The sequence below is a fragment of the Aulonocara sp. 'chitande type north' Nkhata Bay genome, linkage group LG16, assembly GCF_057382095.1.
Source record: "Aulonocara sp. 'chitande type north' Nkhata Bay isolate Kocher_YH1m ecotype deep benthic linkage group LG16, A_spYH_male_GT1.1, whole genome shotgun sequence".
NCBI classification, from domain to species: domain Eukaryota; kingdom Metazoa; phylum Chordata; class Actinopteri; order Cichliformes; family Cichlidae; genus Aulonocara; species Aulonocara sp. 'chitande type north' Nkhata Bay.
In genome coordinates, this window is record NC_141359.1 from 19,542,500 (window position 1) to 19,556,612 (window position 14,113).

The window sequence follows — 14,113 nt, forward strand, 5'->3', positions numbered from 1 at the left end:
TATTCAACCCTTTTCACCTTAGAGAATCTCAGTTCGATTATATACACATTACAATGGTACTTGCAAAAGCAAGTTTGTATCACCTATTTAACGTCAGATTTGACATCAGATTGACAGTTTTTCAATGCTTAAGTTATCAAACCTAAAGCAAAGGCTTAATCATGTTGATCAGAATTTACCAAAGCAAGTTGAAGAACTACTTTTAGTGCATAGTATTGGATGTTAATCACATTACTGTAATCGCCTTATATTTTTCAGTAATGCAATAATGTAACTGTTATTGTACTAAATTAAGTAATTACATTACAGTTACCATTATGTCTTTTTTCCATTTCAAAAGTTCTTTAGTTATCTGAACACTATGTGGATAGAAAGAAAAAAACATCAAACCTTTATGTTTCTTCTTCCTGCAAACTTCCACAACAGTCACCTGATTTCAGTTTGTGTGCCGCTGAAGGAAAACGGTGTGGTTTGGTGTGATCTGGTGTGGTCTGCAACATTTCTGGAGGGGAGATATGGATATTGTTTATTAATTTATTTGTTTATTTATTGATCAAAATACTGATCACGGCAGATGACGGCAAAATGCAAATGCATCCAGGACAGAAATAATCACAAAAAGTCCAAAGAATGAGAATTATGTCACTGGCAACACCGTTAGACCCACCATACAAATCACTTGGTTTCTTAAGCCCAACAAAGGCAGATGAAGCAATAAAATGACTCAACTTTGAATGTGTGAATACAATAGGGTCTAGAGAGTCACATTGATCTCCAGCATCACAGGATGCTGTAGCTGAAAGACCTGGTCAGTATTTTTGCTTTGGTTTAAAATAGCTTTTATAGCTATGAGCTATTATGTGTACACACAAAGCCTTGAGAAATAAACCTTTTTTTAACCAACTACTCGGCAGGGCCGGACATATGCGATAAGGAAGTACGGTACACAATATCAATGTTTTCTGTGTATACTTGATTTTATTTAGTGTTGCATAAACACATGTAATATTAAGATGCACAAGCTCAATTTGTGAACAAAAAAAGCCATCCCACAGTATATAGTTTGCTAATGATTTTATTTTCTGACACAATACAAGAGTTGAACAAAACAGTCGAATCACAATTTTTTGGTTTCATATAACACCATAAAACAGCCTTTTTAGTTTAAAATAATGAACAAGAAGAAATAACAAATTAGTAATTTTTGTTAGAAAAATAGCTAACAGCATACACTTTCATCTCAAGCATAAAAAGGAGCTGAACTCAAAAATACAAAAAGAACACATTTTGCATTGTGAAAAGAAAGTAAAAAAATGCACGAACTGACCAATAATGGCAGTAAATGTATCAATAACAACAAACTAACATTTATGATAAATTTGAACATGGGATTCAAGGATTAATCAAACTTTTTGTGAAAATTAACACTAATACATTTGTTATATAGGCCATGTTCACAGCAAACCAATGTCCTTCAAGAAAATCTGATCATGTGATGGTGTATTACAGCAAAGTTGTGTAAAACAAACTTACTGAAATTTGTTCGGTCACGGAGTTAGCAGTAAGGTCTAAAGTTACAGTTAATACAGAAAACTAATGGAATCAAATTATGTTTTCTTTTTCTTTTCTTTTTTTTTTTTTTTTACAGCCTGGTAGTAACAAAGTGCCCAAAGATGCAATTTCAAATTGGCTCTTTGCTAAGTTGCCTGCAGCCAACACACTGGGGCGGCTGTGGCTCAGATGATGGAATTAGTCATCTACTGATTAGAGGGACAATGGATCCATACCTGACTCTTCCCGACTCTTTCAGTTGCCTCTGATGTATCCATTGGAATTTGAGTAAATATGGGTAAATGTTAGAAATCGCTGTTTCTAACATTCATGAATGTGTGTTAATGAAACTTGTAGTAAAAAAGCACTTGCTCCGATGAGTAGAAAGGTGTTAAACAATCCATTTATAATTTTCCCTTTGGATTAATCTGTGAGTTAGGTGCTTTTTGTTGGCCTAGTATATTGTTGCGAAGTTTGAAGATGATCCATAAAAAAAAGATTATATCTTTACAACTTTGGCAATAGACTGCTAACAAGGAGACAAACAGACAAGCGAACTCGATTACATACTCTCTCCCTTCAGGTGGAGAACAAGGGGTCATTCAAGACTTTTGGGCAGTTTTGTAGCAATCAAAATTCAACTTAATGAGTTCCATCAGTGTAATGTATGTTGAGTTGGCTCAAATACCTATGGTGGTAGCACGCTCAAACTCCAAAGCACGTACAAACTTCAAAACACGTAAAAAACTCCAAAACACGTGCAAACTCCAAACCACGTGCAAACTCCAAAACACGTACAAACTCCAAAACGCGTACAAACTCCAAAGCACGTATAAACTCCAAAGCACGTATAAACTCCAAAGCACGTATAAACTCCAAAGCACGTATAAACTCCAAAACACGTACAAACTCCAAAGCACGTACAAACTCCAAAACACGTACAAACTCCAAAACACGTGCAAACTCCAAAGCACGTACAAACTCCAAAACACGTACAAACTCCAAAACGCGTACAAACTCCAAAGCACGTATAAACTCCAAAGCACGTATAAACTCCAAAACACGTACAAACTCCAAAGCACGTACAAACTCCAAAAAGCACATACAAACTCCAAAAAGCACGTAAAAACTCCCAAAGAAATGCAAACTCCCAAAGAAATGCAAACTCCTAAACACAACGGAAGTGCTCCAGGACGCTAGGGGCAGTGTTGAGCTTGATTTGCAAAATAAACGGCAAGTTTGTTGCAAACACATGGAGTTGGATAGGATAAACACACCTGCAAGAATAGAACAACCACGCTTTATAGGAAAGGTAATGTGCAAACTGTTGTTTGTTTGATTTCTTTTTAATTATGAATGCTTGGTTTATGGTGGAGTCAAATCTGACGTTAGCTAACAGTCAGTGTGCTTTGCTCATAGAGAAGCTTAACACTGCCCCTAGCGTCCTGGAGCACTTCCGTTGTGTTTTGGAGTTTGCATTTGTTTTGGAGTTTGTGCATGCTTTGGAGTTTCCACATTCTTCGGAATTTGTACGTGCTTTAGAATTTGTACGTGCTTCGGAGTTTGTACGTGTTTCGGAGTTTGTACATGTTTTGTGAGCTTTCCAGGTTGCTATTTCTATTTTCTCATGATGCATTCAATTCAGTTTTATTTTATTGAAATTTCGCCAAATCACAACAACAGTCTTCTCAAGGCGCTTAACATTGTAGGGTAAAGACCTTACAATAATACAGAGAAAATCCAACAATCAGATTACCCCCTATGAAAAAGGACTTTAGCGACAGTGGGAAGGAAAAACTCCCTTCTAATAGGAAGAAACCAGCTGGGGCTGAGGGGAGGGGGACAAGGCAAAAGACATTAATTCATTTTGCAGGTTTCACTTATGCAGTAAAAGATTTTTACTGGTTTCTGTCACTGTAATCAAGTCGATCTCGGCTACCACCATAGCGATCACCGCGGTCATGTCGACTGTAATCGTCAAGGCGATCTCGGCTACCACGATAATTGTCACGGCGATCATCAAGGCGATCGCGACTTCCACCATAGCGTTCACGTTGATCATCAAGCCGATCACGACTTCCACCATAGCGTTCACGTTGATCATCAAGCCGATCACGACTTCCACCATAGCGTTCACGTTGATCATCAAGGCGATCCCGGCTACCACCGTAACGTTCGCGGTGATCATCAAGGCGATCCCGGCTACCACCGTAACGATCGCGCTGTTCATCGAGGCGATCTCGACTACCACCGTAACGATTACGTTGATCCTCGAGGCGATCTCTACTACCACCGTAACGTTCGCGTTGATCATCAAGACGATCCCGGTTACCACCATAATGGTCACGCTGGTCGTCCTGGTACCGGTGAGAGTCTATATCACTGCCCTTGCCTTCATACCTTTCTTTGCTGCTATTGTAACTGTACTGATCATCTGCAAACTTCTGCACAACTTCTTCGACTCTGGAAATATTTTGAGGTGCCACATCATTATCCTCATTCTGGCTGGCCTGTTTCTTCTCGCTGTTTGACTTGTTGTCTGAGTATGGTTCTTCACCTTCGGCAGCATCTTGGTCGTAATACCTCATTTCTTCAGGGGAACTAGGAGACAAACACATGAAGGAGCTGGATGGTTGATTGACTGAGATACTTTCAATAATTGTTTTAATCAAAAATTGTTTAAAACAATTTACAATGACAGAAAAATCCAGAACACACAGTACATACCCCTCAGGATATTTATTCTTCTTGCTCCTTCTCCGACAAAGACAGAAGATGAGAATCCCCACCACCAGGAGCCCTGCGAGGACTCCTCCTATTATAGCTGCTGTGGACCCAATTTTCATGCTGGCTGGAGAAAAAGTAAGTTAATATAGTTAAGTCAGGGTTAAACCTTTCATCCAGGGTTTAAAGCTTAACTTTGAGCTGTTGCTGGTTGTCAAGTTATGTTTTGGAGAAGGTGAATTTCAATTGCAATTATTTAAATTATTATGTCAGGCAATTTAAATCACATGGTCATGGTAAAATAATAAAATGCTGACCAATATGTCAATATGGCAGCAGTCCTCAGACAAGCTGCCTCTTTTTATAATGAAATGAGAACTCTGCACTCACTGTGATGGCTTGTCAACCACAACCTGTTAGCCAATGAACGTACCCCCAAAAAACTAAGACTCTTTGAAACTAAGACTGGACAAAGTTTACAAAATGGCTCAATGTTTTCTTTAATATGATCCAAAATGAGTGACCGAGACCATGAACACATCAGGAAAGTGTTTACAAAGGTCAAGCGAAAAGCTGCTTTCTCATAGACCTCAATAGGACCTGAAGATTTTTATTAACCACAGCTATTGCCCCCTGGTGGCCATTAAAAAGAATGCAGGCTTAAAGCGCTTCCATTTTGGTTTTGTTTATTTTGTCATATATCAGCATTTCGGGGTTAGTATCTCGCAATTTCAGCTAACTAGGTATCGTGAAATTCTGACTTATTTATTTCTGTTCGAATTATATGTGTCTGAATTTTGAGGTAATAACCAAAAATGTCAACTCAGCTCTACATAACAATCCCCAGCCCCCACACTCCCATATTTAGAAGGTAAATACTACATTTGCAACTAAGATGTCATCTTGGTATCTACAATGAGTTTGTAAGAAACATTGTTCCAAAACAGTCAACTGTTGCAGCTGGTGTAAATGAAGATAAGTGTAAACTGCAAAACTGAATTAAAAGAAGTTGGAATGCTCACCAGGCATCACAGCCAAAGTAAAGTTGCAGCTGGCAGAACCAATTCGATTTTGTGATGTGCAAATATAGTACCCAGATGTCTCCCTTGTTATATTGAAGAGAGATAGGACTCCATCCTCTGAAAAATAATGACAAAGATTAGCTGAAACAGTGCCGAGTAATGCCTTTTTTTCCAATCTGCTGTATTTACACAGAGCACTTGAAAGTGACATATTGCTAGTAGAAGAGCATACTTTGAGTTGCTTTAGGTGGAAATTGTCTGGGACTGTTGTCGACGCTAAAGCTCTTCCAGTCGTAGGTGGGTGCTGGGGATGCCTCCTCAGACAAACAGGTGAGTGTAACATTTTGAAAATATTCTGCACTTCCCTGAAGCTTGCAGATTGGTGGAGAGGGAGGGACTACAAGATAAAAACAGTTAGTATAAACAACAGTTTTGATTTTACGTCATTTCTGAGATTGTATTTTGGAGTGTAAGAGGCTAATCTATCAGTTTGCTAATTCTCACCCAGGACCACAAGGGAGGTGGTGGTACCAGTTGTTCCATCATCGTCACCATATATAAGGACACTGCACTGGAAATGGCGGTTTTCCTGCATGGTGAGCTGTGTTAAATGCAGTGTGCTCACTCGAGTGTTAGGGTCAACGTCCAAGGATGCTCTGCCTTCATAAGCTGGGGAAATTTCAACCGGTTTGCCATACCATGCAGTAGCCACACGTTTCTTGAGAAAAATAAAAACAAGCATAAGATATCTGCTTAGTTTAATTATGGAAGTAATATTTGTAAATATTACAAAACACAGTGGGTTGCATGCAGAACAGCCCGTAAAGCCCTTTACGGCATGCAAATGAGGCATATGTATGATTTTATTCTATACAGGTCAAACGCACTGTTTTAGGAACAACCTGGAACTAGAAACTACCAGCTTGGGCAAATAAAAGCTGTATGTAGACTTAATCCTGTTTCTGGGTTATCTGATAGGTGAAGGAGTAGTTTATACACATGAAACCATACATGAGTCATTCACCTGTTCGTTATCCACTGGGACAAAATCATTACAATATTAGTAGGAAGGAACCATGTTACATTCAAGTAAAGTGTAGAACACACTTTTCTTTTCATAGAAATTCTATTTTATTAAAACTGTAACTGTTTTAGGACTATAGCATATTTAAGACTATACTATATGCTATATTATATTATATTATATTAATACTATAATCCCAAAACAGCCCGGAATCTTGAGTAAAATCAGTAAGGGTCTACATAAACATATATTTAGTATTTAGTGCAGTAATTTCCCTTCTTACCATTGGGTCTCCAGTAATTTCTGGGAAGACTTCCCATGTGAGTACATAGTCGGTCAATGAGGGATTTGCAGGGACCCAGGAGCAGGTCAAGTCAATGCTGCCTCCTTTTTCAGCCTCATATTCATCTTTTGGAATGGACACCTGAAGACTCTTGCAGCAGGACAGCACTGGAATAAAAAGGAATGACCAGTGTCTTTTAGTTTCTTGTGCTTCTTTAATGATCACTTTAAAAACTAGTTTCATGAATATGACCAACTCAAACTTTTACATTTATTTCAAGGCAGCTGTCGAAAAGAAAAATCTGAATGTCTCCTTTGAGTAAAACGATATCCTGTTCCAGGTGAGTAGCAAGAAGTTGGGTTAATGATTAACACAGGCGATAATACCATAAAGGTGTGGCAATGGTTTTGACAGAAGTGAAAAAACATAAAGCATAAAGCGTACCTGTGAGTATCAGAAACAGCTTTCCCCATACAAGCTGCCTGTCCATCGTCGATTATAAAAGAGAATTTTTAAAAATCCAGAAAAACTTTTAAAAAAAAGAAGAAAGTTTATGCTTTCAGTCCAAGAGCGAGAACCCGCCTAACCTTCACGGTGAACTCCCAGGTGTAAAGAAGTTGACTCTTCCAGGTAATAAATTAGCAGCTACAAGTCACATGTCACCTCTGCTCCAATCACTGATCTGTTTCGCTTTTGATTAAACCTAGAAACTAGAGCTGAAAGTGATAAGCAGGGAATACACATGAAAAAGAGCTTATATTCAATTTAACATACAGACAGATGTAAACAAAACAACAGAAAACAACAAAAAACTTCATGTGTCTCTCTCAAGTGTTTCAGTATTATTAACTTACAAAACTGGATGGATTTTGAAATTTTGACCTTCCTGGAAAGCGAGATTGTCTGTCCGCAGCTGCTGTTGTGCTCAGTTTGACCTGCAGGATGCAGTGTTGTATTGAAAATTTTATAACAAGCATTATCTAGCAGCTACTCTAGCACACCCAACATAAAAAGCAAATGAATATAATTGAACAAATAATTAACCTCTTTTTGTGTTGGCTGAAGCTGAAGGAAGCTGCTTGAAAAAGAAATTACTGTATGAGGCACTTGTGCAGGGAGGAAGAAGTGACCTTTGCTATAATACAGTGTGCTTGGTCAGAGGCTTTGTGGCATTCAGACGCAGCCCTTGATGATGCAGTCCTACAGACTGATGAAGTCTTAAAGTATTCAGCCTTTCATACGTGTGAGGTTGAAAGCTTTAACCACTGAGGTTTAGCTTTAGTCATTTCATGTGTGAGAGAATCTAATAGTTCCTACAAAAAGTTGATTCTGTTCACCTGGATGTAGCGTTTTCAGTGGGAGAAGTATTTCATCAAACATCCAAGTGACTTTTTCACTCTCAGCTGACTTCAGGTTTCCCCAACCTTATAAACAGTACGTTTCATAACAACTCACAGTAGGACCACTGAAGGAACAACAGGCTGTGAGGTCAGTTTTATGCTTATAATTCTGCAAATTTTCATGACCACTGATTAGTGACCATTGATCAATGGCCACCGATCAATGACCACTGATCAATGGTGTTGAGTACCATTCACAGAGAGTCAGGGGATTCCTGCAATCACAGCATTGTAAGATGGTGAAAGATGAACTCTTAGGCCCCTCCTCAATTCAGAGAAGGTCTTTCAGTTTTTACATAAATGGCCTCCTTGACTCCCTGCTGAAACCAGTGTTCCTCCCTGCCTGGCCTAATGAGTTAGCTCTTCTGTGTTGTGGTATCTGCTTAGCCAGAGGTTGTTTGGTTTCAGTTTGCTTAGGTACAGTGGTCGGACCATGAGCCCTGCAGGTTGCCACGTTTATTTTCTCATGATACATTCAGTTCAGTTCAATTCAATTTTATTTACATAGCACAAAATCACATCAACAGTCACCTCAAGGTGCTTAATATTGTAAGGGGAAGACCCAACAATAATACAGAGAAAATCCCAACAATCATATAAGACCCTATGAAAAAAACACTCGGCAGCAGTGGGAAAGAAAAAAGTTTTAACAGGAAGAATCCTGTGGCACAAGCAGGCTCGGGTAGGACGGGACAAATAATAAACTAATTTCCATGATTTAATAATTTATTCTGAATTGTTCTATAAAATTAATAATGCTAAATTAATTTTGTCCAAATTCTCCATGTAATGCCGGCCGCTGCTACACAACATTCTCATGTTCATAATTAGTGTTTTGAATGTACCATCACTTTCATATTTACATAAGTGTTAAAATGTCCCTGACTTTATTCTGCAAATTTATTTTAACAAGCTGCTTGCAAACAAGTCTTATATGAAAAGGGGCACGGCTGAATTTGAAGTTGTCATGCTGCCCACGGAAAAATGTTCTTGTTCTATCATCTGATTATTTTTACTACTACTTACTTTTCCAACTTTCTGTTGTTCCCATCCTGGCTTTTTGAGATCTGTTGCTGCCATTTTATTTAAAATGAGCTGATATATTTAATGTTTTCTATGTTGTATTAAAATAGATCAAATATGGGTTTGCATTCTCTGCATTCTGTTTTTTTTTTTTAAATTTCATCTACATGTTACCATTTTAGGCATTTAATGTACAATTGAAAGGTATGAGACATGTTTTCCGCTTGCAACATCTGGCTTTTGCGACATTTTAAACAGAATTATTTGACAACCTGTATTATTGAATGTGGCTCTATAGTGTAGTGAATTACACAATGACTTTGCAAGCACAAAGGTATCTGGTTCAGTTCTAGTCAGAGACACAAATCCTCCTTGGGATTACGCCAGGAGGGGTGTCCAGTGGTAAACTCATGCTGTGACAAGGGAATAAGTGAAAGTAGCTTTATTTGGACACCTTTTGACTATATTAATAAAACTGAACTGAATTGAACCAGCTGAAATGGGAATTGTAACAGCCCAGCCATCATGCCGGAATGTTTTATTTTCATTTACACTTTTACGCTGTCCAAAAATTTTAGGATTTAGATACCAAACTATGAATACTATTTGAATGTACTGAACATTGTTGTACTGAATGTACTGATATTACAACATACATGTTGTAATATCAGTAAATTAAAAATGCACACAAAAATGTGCAGAGCATGTCAATTGACCACTATGATTATTATCCACTCTAGCATCCACTCTGTTACCGTTGTCAGCAACACAGAAGATGTTTTTTTTGTTTGTTTTTTTAAGTGTATCTACCATGACATTAATCAGCTGAAGCAAAATGTTTTTTCAGAGCTGCCTATATACTATATGCTAGCGGTGTCAAACATGCGGCTCGTGGGCCAGAATCGGCCCAGCAAAGGCTGCACTCCAGTCCACTGGACAGGTTTGGAAAATGTGAAGGAGTGCATAGATTTTTATTTTACAGGTCCTCACATTGATTAAGTCTCCTGCCATTAAAATTAATACTACACCAAAGTAATTAAGTACCAGATAAACAGTAACAATAATTTGTTTTTTTTTTACAGTGAGTTCACAGAAAAAAGGACAATCAGCATGTAGCATGAGCATATGACAAGCATATGCTCCGTCATTAAGAAAGCCCAGCAGAGGATGTACTTCCTGAGGCAGCTGAAGAAATTCAACCTGCCAACACGGACGATGATGCAGTTCTACACTGCAATCATCGAGTCCATCCTCACCTCCTCCATCACCGTGTGGTACGCTGGAGCCACTATCAGGGACAAACAGAGACTGCAGCGTGTTGTGCTCTCTGCTGAGAAGGTGATTGGCTGCAGACTCCCATCTTTGCAGGACCTGTACACCTCCAGGACACTGCGGCGTGCAGCTCGGATCTCAGCTGACCCTTCTCACCCTGGACACAGTCTGTTTGACCTGCTCCCCTCAGGCAGGAGGCTCCGGTCCATTCGCACCAGAACCTCTCGCCATAAGAACAGTTTCTTCTCCTCTGCTGTTGGACACATGAACAATAACCATATGACTGTTCCCGCTACTAACACATGACCCTACGCTGTGTTCACTGCATCATTCCATGATTGGCACTGATCACCACCTGCACTCATGTATATATCTTTCAACGTAGCACTCTTAATTCTTATTCTCATGTATATATCTCATGTATAGCTCATGCACATATCTTTCTACGTAGCACTTTTAATTCTTATCCCTACTTTTATTTTTTCATGTCTATTTAAGTGCTATTTATGACACTATGTTTGCACTGAAGCACCGCAGCAATTTCCTAATATTGTAAACCTGCTCAACATTTGGCAATAAACCCCTTTCTGATTCTGATTCTGATTCTGATTCTAACACTAACCCACTTTAACCCATTTTAAAAAACTGAAAGTACAAGTTTTTTAGATTTGTCACCGCTTTGCCGAGGTCTGGAGGAAGAGCCAAACTGTCACTCCCAGAGCAGAGGGAATTGGTTATGATGTTGAGAAACCACCCAAGAAGCACCGAGGCTCAAACCTGCCATAAACTGGAAAATTCCAGAACACCAGATTCACTGTCCATTGTGAAGCAAGTTGTACAAAATTGCGAACTGAGACCAAGAAAGAAGCCCCTGCTCCAAAATCAGCACCTTCAAGCTCAGCTGAAGTTTGCAGCTGCCCACATGGAAAGGCCTTCTTGAGAAATGTTTTATGGTCAGATGAGGCAAAGATTGAGCTACTTGGCTACAATAACAAGAGGTATGTTTGAAGGAAAATGAATAAGGCTTTCCAACTTTGTTTCAAACTGTAGCATCATGATGTGGGGCTGTTTTGCTCTCAGTCATACTGGTACGGTGCACAAAGTGGATGGAATAATTAAGTATATGAAGTCAGCAGCTAGACAATTTAAACTTGGGACATGGTTGGGTAAAAAAAACCCAACAGGTCAGTGACCTCAAACGCACTGGATCTGGAAGGGATCTGGATCTTGGAACGGCCTTCAAACTGCCCTGTAGAATTTTCAGGTATCTGTAGTTTACTTGAGTAATTTTGTTTCCGGGTAACTTTTTACTTTTACTGTCTGCATTTTTAAATAAATATCTGTACTCTCTATTCCTTACATTTTCAAAACAGGCAAAGTTAGCACAACACCGTCCATAAGATGCAGTTGTAGGCCTTCAACATCGAGCTAGCCCCACAAAAGAGTAGCTAGAAGAACATAAATGGAGTGATGCTTTTTAAGTGGCAGGTCATTTTAAATGCAGCGTTTCTATCAGCTCAACAAACATAATTAAACACAGTTTGTCACACAGTGTGTTGCTAGCTTAAAGGTCCAGCTGCTGTAATTCACAGGAAGAGAAAAAAAATGAGACCTAACTTCACTCCATGATGGAGAAAGAAAGAGGAAGAAGGGAGGTCATATTGAAGGCAAGGACTGCTCAGTGGTAAATGTAAAGCTTACATGTAAGTCCTCATGTTTTAAAATTAGATATTGGGTCTCTACGTGTGGCGTGTTTTTTTCATGTACTGAAACGTGCTGCACAACAACCTGTTGCATACTAACTGTGCTATTTAAAGACTGCGTGAGAAGACTCTGCAGGTTAGTCCAGGATAAACAGGTTAGTTTGCAGTACTGTGGTTATTCACAGTAAAAGTGTGTGACCAGAGGACAGTGGCTGTGGTTTCATGGTCAGAGTTAGATCACATCAAGTGTAGCAGAGATGTTGCTTAGATTCATTTACTGAATCCCACCTTCATACCAACCTTATAGTGTCTTATGGAGGACTTATGAAACATCTGCTTACATTTTGTTGAATTCAGGTGAGGGCGTCTTGATGCATGCTCAATCATCCAGGTAAGTAAATCTCCAAACGTTGATTCTGTTCATCTGGACGTAGCGTTTTCAGTGGGAGAAACATTTCCTCACTCATCCAAGTGACTTCTTCAGTCTCAGCTGACTGCAGGTTTCCCCAACCTTATAAACAGTGCATTTGCATAATGACTGAAACTTAGCACCACTGAAGAAACAATGGGCTGGGAGGTCAGTTCCTTCATCTTAATTAGAGAATTTGCATAATTCAGGTGAGCACAGTAAACCTCAGAGCAGCACAGGTCAGCTGATCTCAGCCTGTACACAAAGAAAATCTGCTGCAGCTCTCAATAGAAATTATTCTGAGCTGTGAGTCACTAAAGCCACTAAAACTGATTTTAGAGTTTCCCACCTGATGAATGCCACTTTAACATCGTCCCCCTCCCCATTTTCCTGGTCAGAGGCAAAATCACCCTCCACAATGTAGGCAACAGAAAATAGAGCTATTTTTTTATTTTTTTCTCTTCTCATGTTTTACTTAACTGATTCATGTGTAGTGCCTTTGTTATAATTGAATTTAGACTGAAATAAAGTTTGTTTCCTATATACTATCATTTAATTATTACAGGTTCAGTGAGCTTTGCACAAAAACAACTGGTGGAAATTAACTTTTACTTTCTTACTTTGAGTACACTTCAGAGCCTGCACTTGAGTAAAGAAGTTGCTTCATTACTTTTACTGGGGTATTTTTTTTAACACTAGTATCTGTACTACTTAAGAAGACCTTAAAATTATTAAATATATGTGGACTATGCTTAAAATCCAGGTCTGTGCCAGGAAACCAATAATTTTAAATGAACTCTATAAATTCTGACGAGCGATCAAATATCCAACCACAAGCTTGCTTATGGCTATCAAAAGCATCTGGTCAAGGTGCAAGATGCTAAGGGACATTTCACCAAACATTAGTGGGGGTGTATGTATTTGAGGATGAAGACTTTTGACACTGTGTGGATTCAAGAAAATCCAAAAACAAATTCAAACTGGTGTAGCCATTTTTTATTTTTTCAAAGCCAATAAAGATGTGTGCTTTACCCTGGAAAATGAAAAGTTCAAAGAAGCCAGTAAAAGCTCATTCATCCCCGTGTTCGATGTATGTAAATGTCTGACCACAATTGTAGATATGAGAGTATGTTGTCTGTTTCTTTATATTAGCCCTGTGATGGACTGTCAGCCAGTCCAAGAATACCAACACCTGGGGTATACACAAGCCCACCATGACTCTGGATGAAGGGATAAAATGATAACATTAAAAACGGAAATATTGAATTTCAGAAGCATGACACTTAAAAAAAACCAATCAATATATATATATATATATATATATATATATATATATATATATATATATATATACACACAGACACACACATATATAGGTCTAATTTAAGAATTAAAAAAGGCACACTCTTTTCCCTATAAAGTACGGTTATTCAAAGTGGGATGAAAACCGTTGTACTCCTGGTATATTTTGATATATATCCTGGTATAGATCAATGGACAACATGCAGGAAGGGGTGGGGATATAAGGAAATGTGTTCTTGATTTACATGTTTACTTTTTCCATAAATAAACAGAAACAGCAATGATATCAGAGATAGTAAGCAAATATATGAAAAAGAAAAAGTCTTTGCATTGTTCTTCTGTTGCTTCATGCTTTGTATATGTTTTTGAAGTAAGACGGTCTAATCAATGTTTTGCTGCA

The 14,113-nt window shown here is 38.5% G+C and overlaps 1 protein-coding gene across 2 annotated transcripts; it reads right to left on the reverse strand.

Annotated features, from left to right (window-relative positions):
* Positions 1 to 3,075: 3,075 nt before the first annotated feature.
* Positions 3,076 to 7,194, reverse strand: LOC147311337 (coxsackievirus and adenovirus receptor-like). 2 transcript variants are annotated; one of them, XM_086266898.1, is made up of 7 exons: positions 7,049 to 7,194; positions 6,605 to 6,771; positions 5,802 to 6,015; positions 5,530 to 5,694; positions 5,298 to 5,414; positions 4,279 to 4,402; positions 3,076 to 4,152 (listed from the first exon to the last, which is right to left on the reverse strand). In XM_086266898.1, exons 1-7 carry the CDS (start codon positions 7,092 to 7,094, stop codon positions 3,450 to 3,452), a joined length of 1,536 nt encoding a protein of 511 aa, XP_086123024.1. In that variant the 5' UTR covers positions 7,095 to 7,194; the 3' UTR covers positions 3,076 to 3,449. The 2 variants fall into 2 exon arrangements, with proteins under 2 accessions (XP_086123024.1, XP_086123023.1); XM_086266897.1 differs by lacking the exon at positions 7,049 to 7,194 and having other exon boundaries at positions 6,605 to 6,847.
* Between the last annotated feature and the right edge of the window lie 6,919 nt (positions 7,195 to 14,113).

What these genes read in the sequence shown, in the direction of transcription:
- LOC147311337 (XM_086266897.1), bottom strand. Translation starts at nt 6,847, where the DNA reads ATGAAACTAGTTTTTAAAGTGATCATTAAAGAAGCACAAGAAACTAAA. An exon ending in CACCTCCCTTGTGGTCCTGG is followed by an intron (nt 5,695 to 5,801) that starts GTGAGAATTAGC and finishes TTTATCTTGTAG; the next exon opens with TCCCTCCCTCTCCACCAATC. An exon ending in AAGAATAAATATCCTGAGGG is followed by an intron (nt 4,153 to 4,278) that starts GTATGTACTGTG and finishes TTTGTCTCCTAG; the next exon opens with TTCCCCTGAAGAAATGAGGT.